Genomic DNA, 19607 nt, shown 5'->3' with positions numbered 1-19607 from the left:
GTTTGTTTTTAAAATAAGTTTGTTTTCAGTTAGTTGTTTGATGCGGTGGGGGTGACGTCATGATTGACAGCTGTGATTGACAGTCACTGCAGCACCAACAGACTTTTTTTTCGGGAATCTTCGGAGGACTGAGGAGATTGGAGCTTTAAATTTAATATCTAAATTTCTATAATTAATAAAAAAAAGTGCCGGAGCGTGTTCTTGCGATTGATTCTGCGAGAGTGAGGGCGGGGCCTTGATTTCGCGGCTTTACTTCCGGCTCACGACTGCGCATGTCTGGTCCCGAGATCGCTTCTGCGCAGACTCAAGTTTTAAGATGTCAGCGCCATATCCAGACACTGGCGGCTTCACTTCTGACCAATGGAAGAGAGCGAAGGGGCATCGTCCATCTTTTTTTACAGTCTATGGAAGCAACATGTGTCGATGACACAACAAGAATTTAGGAGTGTTATTAATTTAGGCATTTATAAAAGCATCTCCCAAACAACTAACAGTGAAATGTCCCAGTGCTGTTTGAACGCCGCACAGCCAATCACATTCAGAGACTGGAGCTAACTATTGCATAATAAAGAAACAACGTGTGGAGGAAATTACTCATGCGTGAAAATAAGTTGCGTTTCAGTATTTGGTAGTGCAGATCAGAACAACATGCTTGTTCAGTTGAATTCCCCTTTTCTGGTGTCAGTTTGTCAGACGCAGTCATGCTCATATTCCTCCTCTCCTCCCTCTGCCAACCATCTTTTCTCCCTCTCTAAACATTTTAAAGATCTACGCTCCATATATGGCCTTTTACCTTCACTTCCACACAAACAATATTCATTTGAGATGATGGAGTGCTTGTATGTGCATGTTTGAGCCTGATGAAGAAGGGAATGTGAAGGTCAGAGAAGTGCTTGCAGGGATGAAGAGCAAGAAGTAGGTCAACCCATAGCTGTGCCTATAACCGTGAGCCATATCTCACAGCTCACAGCGTCAGCGAGGGGCACGGAGAGACCGAGAGAAAACAAGTACGAGAGACGCTGAAGGATGAGTCAAACCCCAAAGAGAGACCGCAGAGGGAATGAGGGAGCAAGTGACAGAGGGGGAATGAATAAATGAGCCATGTGTGCAATGATGACAGCGCCCCCTACAGATCATTTTACACACACAAAAAAAAAACAGTTCACCCAAAAATGAAAATTCTGTCATTTACTGTCATAAACCTGTACGAGTTTCTGTCTTCTGTTGAGCACGAAAGAAGATATTGTTATAGAATATGGGTAACCAAACAGTTGATGGACCCCATTGACTTCCATAGTGGTTTTTTGGGTAGCACTTTAGTTCAGGGTCCAATTCTCACTTTTAACTATAGTTGCTTATTAGCATGCATATTACTATGACATTGGCTGTTTATTAGTACTTATAAAGCACATATTAATGCCTTATTCTGCATGATCATATTCTACATCCCTTAATTCTACCCAATACCTAAACTTAACTCTAACCACCTTACTAACTATTAATAAACAGTAATTAGGAGATTACTGAAGCAAAGTCGTAGTTAATAGTTAGTTAATAGTGAGAACTGGACACTAATCTAAAGTCAATGGGGTCCATCAACTGTTTGGTTAAAGAAAAAGGCCTTTTAGTATAATTGTAAAAACATTCCCTTCAGGTCGTGACTTTTATGTTGTTATTAATATTTTAAGATGAACACATTTTGGACTGAACCATATTTGGGTGACTTGATTATCCATAATTCCTCCTTTTTTTTTTTTTTTTTTTACAAATCATGTTAGTGTATCAAATATAATATCGGGAGATGTACAGTGACAACTGATATTTATATGCATTTTAAGAGCTCATTTATTTACATTACAAGCTATAAGAATTTCAGTTTAGTCCTCTGAATAAGTCTCTCTCCATATTCTCACTATATTATACTATATGAGCCCCAAAAAAACTATGTATTATATATGATACTAAACCAAAAATTTTTGTCTGAAAGTTCATTAAAAATATTTAAAAACAAAATAGATTTTTAATAATTAGTAAGTCATGGCAACTTATGTTTTTAAGTTGTTTAACTTATTTTGAGTTTAAGTAATTTCAACTTTTTTATAAGTTATACTAGATTCAACCCAATTTTAAGTCAGTTTAATATAATTTAAGTTGAAATAAGTTTATTATACTTAATGTAAGGCAGCAACTGAATTTAAGTTGAAATGGGAGGATTTGTAGGGAAACTCTTCATGCTATTTCACACTCCAGTAACTGGCACCAAAAAGAAGTCTTAAAGGTACAGTCAGGATTAAAAGTACAGGTTTAACAGGATTAAAAAATGGATTAAAGCATCTGCTATGTAAAACTTATTTACAGTTGTTTTTGATGCTAGAAACTAAAGTCGACTCTAAGTAAAGAAAGTAGACTTCAGAGAAAAATAAAATGCTACAAAAGTGTAGAATCTGACAGTTTCGAATCTCCATGTCACCGAGAGCACTTCACGACTCAGACTTCATCCCTCAAATCCATTCTTTGTGTTTTTTAGGTGCCTACTGTCTTTCCGTCCTGGATTACGACAATGTCAAGGGCCTAAATGTCAAACATTACAAGATCAGGAAGCTGGACAGCGGGGGGTTTTACATCACATCACGCACTCAGTTTAGTACTTTACAGCAGCTGGTCAACCACTACCGCCGTGAGTCTCTTTCTCATAGACACCTGCTTGTTTCTGAATGTCTGTGGAGGGAAGTGATACACACTCTTATTTCTGGAAGTGGGAACTAAGGTTGTTGCAAAATAAGGATTAGTTAAAACCTATAAATAGAGAAATGGCATAAAGCAATTGCATAATGAATGATCCTTCACTTCTAATGATTGTGATTAAAGCAGTAAGCCACGAGAGACCCTGAACTGCTCTAGGTGTTAAAAACCCGAAAAAGAGTGTTAAAATGGGCCTAATATGAAGATTAACTAAAGAAATTCATATTTATTACGTTATTTATGAGTTATATAAGTGTTATTTATTTTATTTTGATGATTATTATTAAAAATAAAACAAATATGTTATTGTTATTATCAACAATAATCCTAATAGTAATAATGTATGTTTTTATTTTAAGTGATTGAAAATAATAATCCATTTTTATTTTTTATTTTAGTTGTTTTATTATTCAGTTATTATTAAAATTTTATTATATTCATATTAATATTAATGCACATTTTAGTGATTTATTAATTGTATTATTATTACTATAGAATTAAGTTATATATATATATATATATATATATATATATATATATATATATATATATATATAGTTATATGTAAATATATATATATATATATATATATATATATATATATATATATATATATATTAATTAATATATAAAATATTAGTATTACTGAAAATATTAATTATACTTTTATTTGAATATTTATTATTGCTTTAGAAAATAATAACTATGGTTATATATATTATTATTAATATTAAATTTATATAATTAGTATAATTATTTTATTATTACTATAGAAAATAATATAATATAATAATTATGGTTGTGTGTATATATATATATATATATATATATATATATATATATATATATATATATATATATATTTATAGGTTATATCAAATATAGTTGGCAATCAGCATAGCAGCTTAGTATGGAATCAGAACGAACCAGAACTAGCAATTTTCTAAAAACAGATTTGAAAATATTGTGAGAAACATTAACACACTTCCTCCTGTCGGCGTGTGTGTCACAGAGCACGCAGACGGCCTGTGTCACTGTCTGACTGACGTGTGTCCAGTCCTGAAGCCTCAGACTCAGGGTCTGGCACGGGACGCCTGGGAGATCCCACGTGACTCTCTGAGACTGGACGTCAAACTGGGCCAGGGCTGTTTCGGAGAGGTCTGGATGGGTAAGACTTCTTCTTTCAACTTCCTTCCCCAAAAAATGGAGCTTTGTGAGTTAAATAAGTAGTATAATACCAGTGTGCTTGTGTAATGATGCATTCACATAACAGACAAAGCTTGTTTCATGATTGAGTGTCCTTTCCCCCCTCATCAGGCACCTGGAATGGCACGACACGCGTGGCCATCAAGACCCTGAAGCCGGGCACGATGTCTCCCGAGGCCTTCCTGCAGGAAGCGCAGGTGATGAAGAAACTCCGCCACGAGAAGCTGGTGCAGCTGTACGCTGTCGTCTCCGAGGAGCCCATTTACATCGTCACTGAGTACATGGGACAAGGTCAGTGCGGACATTCAGTGAACTATATTGGGATAAAGAAGCCTAAGAAATAAGAACTGACAGAAGGATGTGTAACTAGAGCATCAAATCTGGATATTAGCAGCTTTCTTGTGAGGTCTCCCGATAAAAGTGTGAATGAAGATGTCAAGGTGTGATTTCTGCTTTCACAGGAAGCCTGTTAGATTTCCTGAAGGGTGACATGGGGAAAATGCTGCGGTTGCCTCAGCTTGTGGATATGGCGTCTCAGGTACTTTTACACTGGCATTGTCATATATCATCTAGTAATGAAATCAAAAACAAAAACATTTGATACTAAAAACATTGTATTAGACAATATACACAACGGATCACAAGTTTGGGGTGTGTACGATTTTTTTTATGTTTTTTAAAGAAGTCTCTTCTCACGAAGGCTGCATTTATTTGATCAAAAATACAGTAAAAACAGTGAAATTGTGAAATATTATTACAATTCAATATAACTGTTTTCTATTTTAATATATATTAAAATGTAATTTATTTCTGTGATGCAAAGCTGAATTTTCAGCATCATTACTCCAGTCTTCAGTGTCACATGATCCTTCAGAAATCATTCTAATATGATGATTTGCTGCTCAAGAAACATTTCTGATTATTTTCAATGTTGAAAACAGTTGTGCTGCTTCATATTTTTGTGGAAACTATGATATATATTTTTTTAAGATTCGTTGATGAACAGAAAGTTCAAAAGAACAGTATAATTGAATGCACAAAAGTATTAATTAGTTTTAAAAAACATACTAATATAATATATATTCAAAATCTAATAGAATTAAATTATATTGGAGCTGTAGCTAAACTTAAACACATTTTCATGATTGCAAAAAATAAAACCGTAATAGTCACAAACTAATTTTAGTTTTGATCGAGATATTAATTGTAAAGTTTTCCAATCTTACAACCTGCGTTAATTAAACATGAAAACCCCACTATATAACACTAGGTGGTCCTGAAAAAACTAAATTTGTAATAAAAAAAAAGAAGTGAATTAAAAAAACCGTCATGGAACAAAAAAATAAACTGAAAGGACAAAATAAACAAAACTCCAAATTGAAAACTAACCCTGCATTGAAGGACAAACCATATTTAGAGACCTGAATATATTAAAGAGCATCTCACTAAAAATAAAAAACACCATTGTTGTGCAGTTTTTGCATGGGCAAACGCCACTGTCATTGTCTTCATATTGTATATAAATCTATTTATATTCTGTGGATACTCTGGAGGGTGGCACTGAGCCCGGCAGTGTTATAATGTATGTGTTGTCCTCAGATCGCCTCTGGAATGGCGTACGTGGAAAGAATGAACTATGTGCACAGGGACCTCAGGGCTGCCAACATCCTGGTGGGTGAGAACCTGGTGTGTAAAGTCGCTGACTTCGGCCTTGCTCGACTCATCGAGGACAACGAATACACAGCCAGACAGGGTGAGGAGGGACACAACAACTCTTTTTGCTGCATGTGGTCGTTTTCCATTTTCTTCACGTCTTCAGTTTTCCTGAGGCCGTGACGTCATTGTCTCATTTTCAAGAGTTAATACTGTTGCCTTTTATACAGTTCGACCTTAATTGAATGGGTTTAATCATGGTGACAGGGCTCTCTTAAATCATTATTACAACAGGAGCAAAGTTTCCCATCAAGTGGACTGCGCCAGAGGCGGCTCTGTACGGGCGCTTCACCATTAAATCTGACGTGTGGTCGTTTGGCGTCTTACTGACGGAGCTGACGACCAAAGGCAGGGTGCCTTATCCAGGTACTACCGCTCTCCATGTTTCCAGTCATTCCAGTATTACTCCAAGAGTCATTATTGTTGTACCAGTTATTGAGTCACTGGTTCTCTAGATTCAAATGTACATTTTTTAAAATGACTTATAGATTATATATTTTTTCAAAATGGAATAAATGTTTTAAAGTATTGAGTCCGATGCTGGGTTTCATCATCTACAAAACTAATAAAATATTTTTAGATAGATAGAAACGTCACATCTGTACATCAAGAAGAGTCTCGGCTAGTCGGCTATATTGAGTCATTACGTCACATCTGTACACATAAAGAAGAGTCTCGGCTAGTAGACTATATTGAGTCATTACGTCACATCTGTACACATAAAGAAGAGTCTCGGCTAGTAGACTATATTGAGTCATTACGTCACATCTGTACACATAAAGAAGAGTCTCGGCTAGTCGGCTATATTGAGTCATTACGTCACATCTGTACACATAAAGAAGAGTCTCGGCTAGTCGGCTATATTGAGTCATTACGTCACATCTGTACACATAAAGAAGAGTCTCGGCTAGTCGGCTATATTGAGTCATTACGTCACATCTGTACACATAAAGAAGAGTCTCGGCTAGTAGGCTATATTGAGTCATTACGTCACATCTGTACATATAAAGAAGAGTCTCGGCTAGTGGGCTATATTGAGTCATTACGTCACATCTGTACACATAAAGAAGAGTCTCGGCTAGTGGGCTATATTGAGTCATTACGTCACATCTGTACACATAAAAAAGAGTCTCAGCTAGTAGACTATATTGAGTCATTACGTCACATCTGTACACATAAAGAAGAGTCTCGGCTAGTCAGCTATATTGAGTCATTACGTCACATCTGTACACATAAAGAAGAGTCTCGGCTAGTCAGCTATATTGAGTCATAACGTCACATCTGTACACATAAAGAAGAGTCTCGGCTAGTCGGCTATATTGAGTCATAACGTCACATCTGTACACATAAAGAAGAGTCTCGGCTATATTGAGTCATTACGTCACATCTGTACACATAAAGAAGAGTCTCGGCTAGTAGACTATATTGAGTCATTACGTCACATCTGTACACATAAAGAAGAGTCTCGGCTAGTCAGCTATATTGAGTCATAACGTCACATCTGTACACATAAAGAAGAGTCTCGGCTAGTAGGCTATATTGAGTCATTACGTCACATCTGTACACATAAAGTAGAGTCTCGGCTAGTAGACTATATTGAGTCATTACGTCACATCTGTACACATAAAGAAGAGTCTCGGCTAGTCAGCTATATTGAGTCATAACGTCACATCTGTACACATAAAGAAGAGTCTCGGCTAGTAGAGTATATTGAGTCATTACGTCACATCTGTACACATAAAGAAGAGTCTCGGCTAGTCGGCTATATTGAGTCATTACGTCACATCTGTACACATAAAGAAGAGTCTCGGCTAGTCGGCTATATTGAGTCATAACGTCACATCTGTACACATAAAGAAGAGTCTCGGCTAGTCGGCTATATTGAGTCATAACGTCACATCTGTACACATAAAGAAGAGTCTCGGCTAGTAGGCTATATTGAGTCATTACGTCACATCTGTACACATAAAGAAGAGTCTCGGCTAGTCGGCTATATTGAGTCATTACGCCACATCTGTACACATAAAGAAGAGTCTCGGCTAGTCGGCTATATTGAGTCATAACGTCACATCTGTACACATAAAGAAGAGTCTCGGCTAGTCGGCTATATTGAGTCATAACGTCACATCTGTACACATAAAGAAGAGTCTCGGCTAGTCGGCTATATTGAGTCATTACGTCACATCTGTACACATAAAGAAGAGTCTCGGCTAGTCGGCTATATTGAGTCATTACGTCACATCTGAACACATAAAGAAGAGTCTCGGCTAGTCGGCTATATTGAGTCATTACGTCACATCTGTACACATAAAGAAGAGTCTCGGCTAGTAGGCTATATTGAGTCATTACGTCACATCTGTACACATAAAGAAGAGTCTCGGCTAGTCGGCTATATTGAGTCATTACGTCACATCTGTACACATAAAGAAGAGTCTCGGCTAGTAGGCTATATTGAGTCATTACGTCACATCTGTACACATAAAGAAGAGTCTCGGCTAGTCGGCTATATTGAGTCATTACGTCACATCTGTACACATAAAGAAGAGTCTCGGCTAGTAGACTATATTGAGTCATTACGTCACATCTGTACACATAAAGAAGAGTCTCGGCTAGTAGACTATATTGAGTCATTACGTCACATCTGTACACATAAAGAAGAGTCTCGGCTAGTCTGCTATATTGAGTCATTACGTCACATCTGTACACATAAAGAAGAGTCTCGGCTAGTCGGCTATATTGAGTCATTACGTCACATCTGTACACATAAAGAAGAGTCTCGGCTAGTAGGCTATATTGAGTCATTACGTCACATCTGTACACATAAAGAAGAGTCTCGGCTAGTAGGCTATATTGAGTCATTACGTCACATCTGTACACATAAAGAAGAGTCTCGGCTAGTAGGCTATATTGAGTCATTACGTCACATCTGTACACATAAAGAAGAGTCTCGGCTAGTCTGCTATATTGAGTCATTACGTCACATCTGTACACATAAAGAAGAGTCTCGGCTAGTCGGCTATATTGAGTCATTACGTCACATCTGTACACATAAAGAAGAGTCTCGGCTAGTAGGCTATATTGAGTCATTACGTCACATCTGTACACATAAAGAAGAGTCTCGGCTAGTAGGCTATATTGAGTCATTACGTCACATCTGTACACATAAAGAAGAGTCTCGGCTAGTATAAGCTATATTGAGTCATTACGTCACATCTGTACACATAAAGAAGAGTCTCGGCTAGTCGGCTATATTGAGTCATTACGTCACATCTGTACACATAAAGAAGAGTCTCGGCTAGTCGGCTATATTGAGTCATTACGTCACATCTGTACACATAAAGAAGAGTCTCGGCTAGTAGACTATATTGAGTCATTACGTCACATCTGTACACATAAAGAAGAGTCTCGGCTAGTCGGCTATATTGAGTCATTACGTCACATCTGTACACATAAAGAAGAGTCTCGGCTAGTCGGCTATATTGAGTCATTACGTCACATCTGTACACATAAAGAAGAGTCTCGGCTAGTAGGCTATATTGAGTCATTACGTCACATCTGTACACATAAAGAAGAGTCTCGGCTAGTGGGCTATATTGAGTCATTACGTCACATCTGTACACATAAAGAAGAGTCTCGGCTAGTAGACTATATTGAGTCATTACGTCACATCTGTACACATAAAGAAGAGTCTCGGCTAGTAGACTATATTGAGTCATTACGTCACATCTGTACACATAAAGAAGAGTCTCGGCTAGTATAAGCTATATTGAGTCATTACGTCACATCTGTACACATAAAGAAGAGTCTCGGCTAGTCGGCTATATTGAGTCATTACGTCACATCTGTACACATAAAGAAGAGTCTCGGCTAGTCGGCTATATTGAGTCATTACGTCACATCTGTACACATAAAGAAGAGTCTCGGCTAGTAGACTATATTGAGTCATTACGTCACATCTGTACACATAAAGAAGAGTCTCGGCTAGTCGGCTATATTGAGTCATTACGTCACATCTGTACACATAAAGAAGAGTCTCGGCTAGTCGGCTATATTGAGTCATTACGTCACATCTGTACACATAAAGAAGAGTCTCGGCTAGTAGGCTATATTGAGTCATTACGTCACATCTGTACACATAAAGAAGAGTCTCGGCTAGTGGGCTATATTGAGTCATTACGTCACATCTGTACACATAAAGAAGAGTCTCGGCTAGTAGACTATATTGAGTCATTACGTCACATCTGTACACATAAAGAAGAGTCTCGGCTAGTAGACTATATTGAGTCATTACGTCACATCTGTACACATAAAGAAGAGTCTCGGCTAGTCGGCTATATTGAGTCATTACGTCACATCTGTACACATAAAGAAGAGTCTCGGCTAGTCGGCTATATTGAGTCATAACGTCACATCTGTACACATAAAGAAGAGTCTCGGCTAGTCGGCTATATTGAGTCATTACGTCACATCTGTACACATAAAGAAGAGTCTCGGCTAGTAGACTATATTGAGTCATTACGTCACATCTGTACACATAAAGAAGAGTCTCGGCTAGTCGGCTTTATTGAGTCATTACGTCACATCTGTACACATAAAGACGAGTCTCGGCTAGTCGGCTATATTGAGTCATTACGTCACATCTGTACACATAAAGAAGAGTCTCGGCTAGTAGGCTATATTGAGTCATTACGTCACATCTGTACACATAAAGAAGAGTCTCGGCTAGTAGGCTATATTGAGTCATTACGCCACATCTGTACACATAAAGAAGTGTCTCGGCTAGTAGGCTATATTGAGTCATTACGTCACATCTGTACACATAAAGAAGAGTCTCGGCTAGTAGACTATATTGAGTCATTACGTCACATCTGTACACATAAAGAAGAGTCTCGGCTAGTAGGCTATATTGAGTCATTACGTCACATCTGTACACATAAAGAAGAGTCTCGGCTAGTCGGCTATATTGCGTGTGAGGATGCTGGAGGTGGAGATTTATAGCCTTTTCTCACAGAACTTGATATAATTAAACTTATCTGTTCAATTTGATGGCGGATCCAGAAAGGTTCAAACGACAATCACCAGTGACAACAGATTCACCCGTTGTAAAATGCAAAAGACTTCGGACTTCGGAGTGGCTACAGAAAAAAAGAGACTGCAACCGGACCCATGCGAAAACAAGGATAAATAAATAATAAGGGCATTCAATGTTTTTTCCAGTAGTTGGTCAGAACAAAAGTGGATGGTCATACTTTCAAAAAGAATAATCTGTGATTCTGAATGCCAGTATCCACACCGGCGCGGTGACTGACAGACACACACTCTCCTCAAACATTGTGTTCATCCGCGCTGTGCCGTGCCGAGGCACAACTCACGTAAAGTTGATAGTGACTGCACTTGCAGATTTCGAACAGAGATGGCGACAAAGAGGAAAAACTACGGACTGCAGCTTTAAGTTAGGGCTTAAACCAGTGTTTCTCAACCTCTCCTGCAGGGACCCCCTGACAGGCCATGTTTTTGTTTTAACTCTGAAATGGCACACCTGATTCAAGTAATTAAAGGCTTAATGAGTAATTAGAGTAGGAATAGTTCAATTAATCAATTAGTCAACTACTCATTAAGCCTTTAATGACTTGAATCAGGTGTGCCATTTCAGGGTTAAAACAGAAACATGGCCTGTCAGGGGGTCCCTGCAGGAGAGGTTGAGAAACACTGGCTTAAACTTTCATGACGATGAAACACTGGCCCATCAACTGTCTCGAGTGTCATTCACGTTTATTCTCGTTCATGCATTGTTAGAATTCATAAAATGTTACCAGTCAACCGGCGAGTGACACCGTTTAATATACACGCCAACGCCAATTTTTACTCGCATTTGGGGTTAATTTTAGACCCTGTATTTTATCATTTCATTTTATAATGATTATTAAATAAGAATTATTATCACTCAAAATTATTCTCATTATTCGGCATCCAAACAAATACAAAAATTCTAAAACTTAGATCAGGGATGTTCAATCCTGCTCCCTGAGGGCCACTGTCCAGGGCTGCGTCTCTCAGAAGCATCGTAAGCCTAAGGGGCTGTTTAGACGAAATTGAAAAACGTAAAACTTTTTATGTGTTTTGGCCATTTGTTTACACGACAACAGCATTTTGAGTGACTGAGAATGCAAAGTTTTGAAAACGGGTTTCAAAGTGCAAGTTTTTGAAAATGGTCTCCGTGTAAACAACAAAAACGCTAATCTCTGAAGACGATGACGTCATGCACCTCCGCATTACGTGTTCAATATATAGCGTTTCATCGCCATCTAAAGGCCTGGCAGCAGAATACAGGGTTTCCGTGGATCGTTTTGACAATGGTGTCGTCTGTACGTAGAAAACTCAAAGAAAAAACTTTGATCTTTTAAGTATATCATTGTCGTGTAACCAATGGTCTCTTAGGATCAACTTAGGCTCACGATGCTTTTGGGAAACACAGCGCAGCAGAGTTTAGCTCCAACCCCAATAAAACTGAACCAGCTAATTAAGCTCTTACTAGAAACTTCCAGGCAGGTTTATTGAGGCAAAGTTGGAGCCAAACGTTGTAGGACAGTGGCCTTCCAGGACTGAGATTGGACACACATTAAATGTCACATTTTAAGAGCCCCTTTCCGTGGACATGACATAATTTCCTTTTGTTCCCCCCTGATGACGACCCACATCCTTTGCCTGGTTAAAAAGCCCCATTCTGACACCTGACCCACATCCACCCTGTTTCACATCTGTCTTCTGCTCAGGTATGGTGAACCGGGAGGTGCTGGACCAGGTGGAGCGCGGGTACAGGATGCCCTGTCCCGCCGAGTGCCCGGACTCCCTTCACGAGCTCATGCTGACCTGCTGGCGCAAGGAGCCCGAAGAGAGGCCGACCTTCGAGTACCTCCAGAGCTTCCTGGAAGACTACTTCACCTCCACTGAACCACAGTACCAGCCCGGCGAGAACCTCTAGAGATTCCCATCCAGCCAAGTGTGCAAGCAGTGAAAGAGATATCATTTCCCCAACCAGGAAACCAATGCGGTTTATGCCTCGGGTAATCTGTGGCATAACCCAAACAATATTGATCCACATGGGATGACAACAGAGCATCCAGCGGTCTAATTCATCCTGTTTTAAGCAACTTATTGGGTTTTCAAATGGTCTCCGTGTCACAGCATCGCCCTCTGTAATTATCCTCGCATGTTTTCCACTGCTTTCATCGCAGATGATCTAAAAACAGGAAGTCGAGATGCATCTTTTCTGCATCAGTTCACTTCTTCACTACGTTCAGTTGTGCTGATCATTATGTCCAGCCTTTTTATTTCCGAAGCTGTGCGGATTGATCTGTTTTTCTTGACCTCGATGCACCACCGTCTTTCTCCTAAAGCTTTTAGCAGATGCTCCAGATCTGTCATTCATCCTCCTCCTCCTCCTCCCACAATCCCTCATTTCTCTCCTCTCCCATCCCCCTTCAAACCCCCCAAAGCATCAAGCTCCATCAGCTCCGGTGTTCTTCATGAACCCTGCGACCCCGTCCACAAGCTCAGATGTGTGAGATGTGATTGTCCAGTAGGAGGCGTCTGACGCCTGCGATCGCAGCTGTTTTACTGCCCTCTTCTGATGAACGGACGTTCCGGTTAATGTCTTCCAATAGATATCCAGGGTCTGTATCTGAACGTGGTATTTTATGCCTTTTACTGCTAGGAAATAGCTTTTTGTCCCACTTTGCTTGTTTGTTTCTTTTGTATCAACCTGGATCAACTGGAATAAGAATGTGATTGGTTGAACACTAGTCACATGACAGATTGGGCGAGGGGAAAAAAAACGTTCGGACTGAAATAATTGAAACTAAACATTCTTCCTTTTGATATGAACTCATACACAATTGGAGAATCGTACAGAATGTTGATTTCATTTGATACAGTTATTCTACTCTTCTAGTATTCAAAATTACTACTGATATATATATAGCATTGTTTTTGTTTAAAGCAGAGATGACTGTATAGTCAAACTTTGTGTGCCAATACAAAGGAAGAAAAAAAGAATTTTGTACTGTTTTATTATGTATAAAATGTATTTTTATTAATGTATTTTTTTTTTTGTATCAAAGGGGATGAGCAGGCTTTGTACCTATAGAATTTAAAGGGATAGTACACTGAAAAATAACCATCATGTCTTTCCAAACACAACTGAGACGTTTAGCTGAATGTTCATGCTGCTCTTTTCCATATACGATACTTTTACTTTTATTGCATGGGGAAAATGTCCGCTAAACGTCTCTTTTTGTATCCTACGGCAACAATAACACCATAAAAGTTTGGAAAGACTCGACAATGAGTGAATTATGACATGTTATGTGAACTATTCCTTTTAACACTCATGAAAATTCTTCAAGAGATGTCTCCTCAAAGCTTTTTAAATGCTTGAATTTCAAACATTTGATCTTTTTCAGTTGTTTTAGCTTTTTTGAGACAAATTCTGACACACACACAGTCACACACACACAAAGTTGCCAATATGCAAAATAGCCATTGTTATATATTGAGATGAGAAGAGGGAGCTCAATTCTGTCTCTACTACTTTACCATTATAAGATCCACAGAAAGCCATGAACATGGCTGTGAGGTGTTACACATTAGAAACCGATCTTAGCTCAGTTACTGTGATGGTTTGAGATACCCGAATAAATATTATAATCACTGCTGAGACCGTGTAGAACTCAATAGATTTGAATTGTGGGGTTGTTGTACTGACATGAGGATGGTTGCATTGAGCATAAGGGTTTGGAACTGTGAATTGTGGGTAACGTCGAGTTGTTTAGAATGGCATGCAGCTGTAATGGCGGTACTTTAGCTGGTAGATGAGTGACGCCTGTCGACATACTGTAAATACTTTCGTATGGTTTCTGTAAATATTCTTTTCATATTTATTCATTTATGATCAGCAGCTCTTTGCTCGTTTCTCCCCTCAAGATAAACGCAAAGAACATTCTTGTTGCAACGCAAATCTGTTTTTTCTAAGATATGCAACTGAAATGTAATGCGATTGCTTTTTAATGCTGAATAGAGAAGCGGCCAATCACAAATAGGCAAGCCATCATGTTTTATTTGCTGTGTATTTATTTAAAATCTCTCTTTTTTCGCCTCTTGCGTTACACTAAGTAGGCTAAATCACCTTTAAGGAAAATGTATTTACGTGTGACTCGCAGCACACTGAAGTACTGTGTTTTATTATTTCTTTTTAATTATTTTAACTTGCAATAAATCTGCGGTTGATTCTGACAGGTAGTTACAAAGTTAAACTACACTGTGTGCGTCGCTCTGTGTTATTGAGGATATTTGACAGGTTCATGGACAATGGCATGTTCTTGGTCCTGAGTGAAATGACGGCATATGTGTTGTAGAACTGGAAAATAAAACGATCACAAAGAAAGAAAATTAATCAGATCTACAAGTAACCATATTAGTGCAACCATGTAACGCATTCAAACTATGCAGTTGTTTTCTATCTGTATTTTAACTGCAGTTGCTCACAATCAAATTCCAGGTACTTTCTCCCAGTGTACAATTCTGCAATGACCAGTTTTAAAGTAAGAAATAACACTGAAATGAGATTTGTACTTAAAAAAAAATTATGACATGGTGTTGTCTTTTTTTTTTTCTTTTTTTTTTTTAAGTGCAATAAACTGTGTTTCTAAAGCTTGGATTTAAGCATGAGGGTTTTTTTCAGCAGCATGTTTTAAGTTTAAGCACTGATTTGGTTTCCTTGACAAAAATAGCTCTGATTATTATCTCCTGTTACTGTTTTACAGCTGATGCTAAAAGGAAATGCAGTAAAATCTGCCCTCAAGCGATTGCTATGATGTTACTAAGCTGAGGGTTTAAGGGAAATTGGTACAATATGGAGTGATTCTTGTTAACTCAAATTAATGGATCATCTGTGCAAAGAAATGAACCTGCAACGTGTGTAAGCAGCACAGATCTTTAACTGCAGGGTAATTGCATACTGTACATGCTGCTGTGATATATGCATTATAATATGCATGCTGATAATTAGTATTATTAATATGATAATAAACATTTCATGCCATTTGCTTTACAAAAAAAAGTATAACTATAATAGGCCTTTCCAATTTCAAGTATGGCAAACACATTCCTATAGAATGCAAACTCTAATATGCAGGAATAGCAATTGTAATGTTTAAAGCTAACTGCATGATTTAATCAGAGAAGCTCAGTCTCTTAATTTAATTAAATGTTCGATGTTTTGCCTACTGAAAGCCAGTTTCTTGTCCTTTAGCGACACCTACTGGTCTGTTAATGGAAACTGCACTGTTTACATTCAGTTTAACCATAAACTGTAGGTGAAAATTATTATCGCAGTTATCTTGCTTATTTGTTGGACTTGAGTTCGAAATTACGTCTAACAGGATAAAATAAATAAATCCCACATTTTTATTCACCATGAAATTATTGTGATAAAGGCTTCTTTTGATATTTTACGAGCTTGGATAAACTTCTCTTTTTTGAAAGAATGAATAACTGGTTAGACTATGAATAAAGCTTTGAGCAAACTGTGAAAGTAGGTGTGCTGTGCATGTGCTAGAAACCAAACCATGTCATGTGTTGCAAACACCTTCTGCAAAAGAACACCTTCTGCAAAAGAACACCTCCTGTTTCTCTAACTCTTTATTAACAGTGCCTGAGAATCATTTCGAAAGTGTTTTGGGGTCATACATTTAGGCCTGATCTCAGAGTCACCAAAAAGATGAAGATAAATACTTAAATATAAATAAATTTGAAAAGTAAACCCAAAATAGTACTTTGCAATAACAAGTCCAAAACAAATAAATAATTGTTTCCTCAAACTGTTGACAGAAGGCGCACATGGGGAAAATACATACTATTATTAAATTTAGCAAGTTTATAATTTACTGGGGTAGTAAAGGTTTAACAATCTCTGGTTTAAACCATGAATATTAATTAGGCACGTTGACGTTGTTAAAAACCCTTCAGGTCCAGAAGCAGCATCCAATCACACCCTAATTAATTCCCATAAGAAATATTTCATACAAAACTTAGGTTAACAGCTTTTATCGTTTTTTTTTTATTATTAGATAATATGAAAATAAATATACATTACAGCTTGCTTAACAAATATTGAACACAATAAACACGAATGCAGACTTTGATTTATGAATGTAAAAGTAAACGACAAAATTGCATTTATAAAATATATATATATTTTTAGATCAGCCACAGTATAAAAAATAATTCACCAACTAACTAACACATTGACAAAAATATAGTAACATGTTTACACTTCGTTGACGCTCTATGTCTTTCAGCCAATCAAATGGCCGAACGTCACGTTATGTAGTTAATATTCATGAGTCTTCCTTCTTCCTAGCCCCTAGTAGCATTCGTAAATTCCCGGGCGAGTCACCGCAGGTGAGTCGGAGTCAGAGAGATAAACAAGGAGGTACAACTTACAACCAAAGCTGCCTTGAAAGGTACTGTGCTACTTCATTTAGCTTCACCTAAATCACAAATATGTCTTGTCAGTCGATAACTTCTAAACTCTTAACAGCAAATATTGAACTTCAGTCAGTGTTGCACTGCTTGAATGAGACGGTTGTGTTTTGACGGTTAAAAAAGTGTCATAGTGTATGGTCTCTGCGATGATGGATCTTTACAGAAACTGTTTTCACAAACCGGAATCTTGAAAATAAATATAACTTACATTATATATATGTAGCCTAGCCTACAGTATACTGTCTGTATGTGTATACCATAGACTTAAAAAAAAAAAAAAAAGTATAGGCTAACTAACTTACCTGTAGCCGTAGGTAGCCTAACGTTACTGTATGTTGCCATCAAATATGCGTCACGTTTTCTAAATTCTGTGTTTCTAAAATGTTTTTCTCAGGTCGTAGATTATTGAGCGCATGGTAGTAACGTTACAATCTTATGTCTAAAAAGTGCTGCAACAATGTAAGTCCAACATTTCTCGCCACATTTTTCTGGCATATCTGAATATCGGGTAACAGAATACCTTGTAAATAGCATGCTATGTAAAGAGGTTAATCATCACGGTAACAATATCAACGTACCATCTGGCAAAATTACTGTACCATGGTAACACCAACGTTTTTGGCATCAACGAACCATGATAATGCAATTCTTGGATATATTTTGGAGAATCATATTAATAATTACACTGTATGGAATTCAGTAGCACTAAGTTACTACAGCAAATTTTTACTAAGTGAGGGCTTTTTCTCCTTGTGTTTCACTTATTCTCACTGCAAAGCTATAGTATTACATGCCACTAATATGATTGTTATGTGTCTTTTTGTGTTGCATTAGTTTAGGCACTTTTTTATGCCTTTTGGCAGTTCTGTCTGTCTCTCTTGCAAACTGAGCCTGTTTCCTGAGATAAAGCCTTTCGGGATGTTGCAGAAACTTGTTGCTGGTGATGTGTGTGTGTAGTGTTGGGTAACTTAACTTATTAAGTACAGGGGGAAATTCTGTTTCCCCTCATTATTACTCAACTTACTCTGCCTTAACCCAGAGACTTTAATCTTTGCTCTGGTATATTGCTGTCTGTTAACAATGACTGTTATCAAGATTGCATTATAGACTTGCTCTAAGTGCGTACTTTGTGTCGTGATTATGAATATAGCTCATATCCGCCTGGTACGTGCTCGTCCTATGTGAATTTGAAACTGAAAACAGCACCTTTTATAGTCGTGAATGGATGAATGTCACAACCTGTCAAGGACATGGCCGGGTCATATTTCTCACAACTGCAAAAAAAAAAGTTAACGAAGGTTTATGACTGAAATGTATATCTAAAAAAAGTTTCTTAAGGTGCACAGAACCGGTCAAAAGTTTGGAAACATTACTGTATTTTTTTAATGTTTTTGTAGAAGTCTCTTCTGCTCATCAAGGCTGCATTTATTTGATAAAATATATATATATATATTTTTACAATTTAGATTAGGCTAATAGTTTTCTATTTTAATTTACTTTAAAATATAATTTATTTCTGTGATGCAAAGCTGAATTTTCAGCATCATTCCTCCAGACTTCAGTCTCCATGATCCTTCAGAAATCATTATAATATGCTGATTTGATACTCGGTATTATTAATGTTGGAAACAGTTGTGATGCTTAATATTTTTTTGGAACCTGTGATACTTTTTTCAGGAGTATTTGATGAATAAAAAGTTTTAAAGCATTTTTTCCGAAATGGAAACCTTTTCAAACAATATAAATCTTTACTATCACTTTTTATAAATTTAACATATCCTTGCTGAATAAAAGTAATAATTTCTTTCAAAAAGAAGAAAGAAAAAAATTACTGACCCCAAACTTTTAAACGGTAGTATATATATTGTTAGAAAATATTTCTATAAAAATATTAACGAGCACAAGTTTCCAGCATTGATAATAAATCATCATATCAGAATGATTTCTGAAGGATCATGTGACACTGAAGACTGGAGTAATGATGCTGAAAATTCAGCTTTGATCACAGGAAAATTTATTATTTTAAATCGTAATAATATTTCACAATATTACTGTTTTTCTGTATCTTTGATCAAATAAATGCAGGCTTGATGAGCATAAGAGACTTCTTTCAAAAACATTAAACATTGTAATGCTTCCAAACTTTTGACCGGTGTATATGATGTTTTCCAATTTTGTATGACCCCAAAATAATATAGCCTATTAAATACATTTACCCACATTTGTCATTACCAAAATCCAAAATATCTTATTCTCATTATTGTAATTGTGTTAAAATTTTGCAAACTATTAATACAGTAAATTATAATAGTATTTGTTATACTGGCTTTAATGATTTGATTTATAATATATAGTAAGTCTATAGACTTACTGAGGGGCAGTTTACACGACAACAGCGTTTT

At 37.1% G+C, this 19607-nt stretch overlaps 1 protein-coding gene across 2 annotated transcripts in view; it reads left to right on the top strand.

Annotated features, from left to right (window-relative positions):
- Positions 1 to 12696, top strand: part of src (v-src avian sarcoma (Schmidt-Ruppin A-2) viral oncogene homolog) — a 62164-nt gene extending 49468 nt beyond the window's left edge. For both annotated transcript variants that reach the window (XM_056241267.1, XM_056241268.1), the window contains 7 exons: positions 2528 to 2677; positions 3755 to 3910; positions 4060 to 4239; positions 4410 to 4486; positions 5548 to 5701; positions 5896 to 6027; positions 12435 to 12696. In XM_056241267.1, the coding sequence (XP_056097242.1) occupies positions 2528 to 2677; positions 3755 to 3910; positions 4060 to 4239; positions 4410 to 4486; positions 5548 to 5701; positions 5896 to 6027; positions 12435 to 12643 (1058 nt within the window). In that variant the 3' untranslated portion in view covers positions 12644 to 12696. The remainder of the gene's footprint in view (positions 1 to 2527; positions 2678 to 3754; positions 3911 to 4059; positions 4240 to 4409; positions 4487 to 5547; positions 5702 to 5895; positions 6028 to 12434) is intronic.
- Positions 12697 to 19607: the final 6911 nt, after the last annotated feature.

This window comes from Rhinichthys klamathensis, unplaced genomic scaffold (genome assembly GCF_029890125.1).
Source record: "Rhinichthys klamathensis goyatoka isolate OS25496 unplaced genomic scaffold, OSU_Roscu_1.1 h1tg000635l_1, whole genome shotgun sequence".
Taxonomy (NCBI): Eukaryota; Metazoa; Chordata; class Actinopteri; order Cypriniformes; family Leuciscidae; genus Rhinichthys; species Rhinichthys klamathensis.
This window is presented reverse-complemented; position numbering and strand designations above follow the sequence as displayed.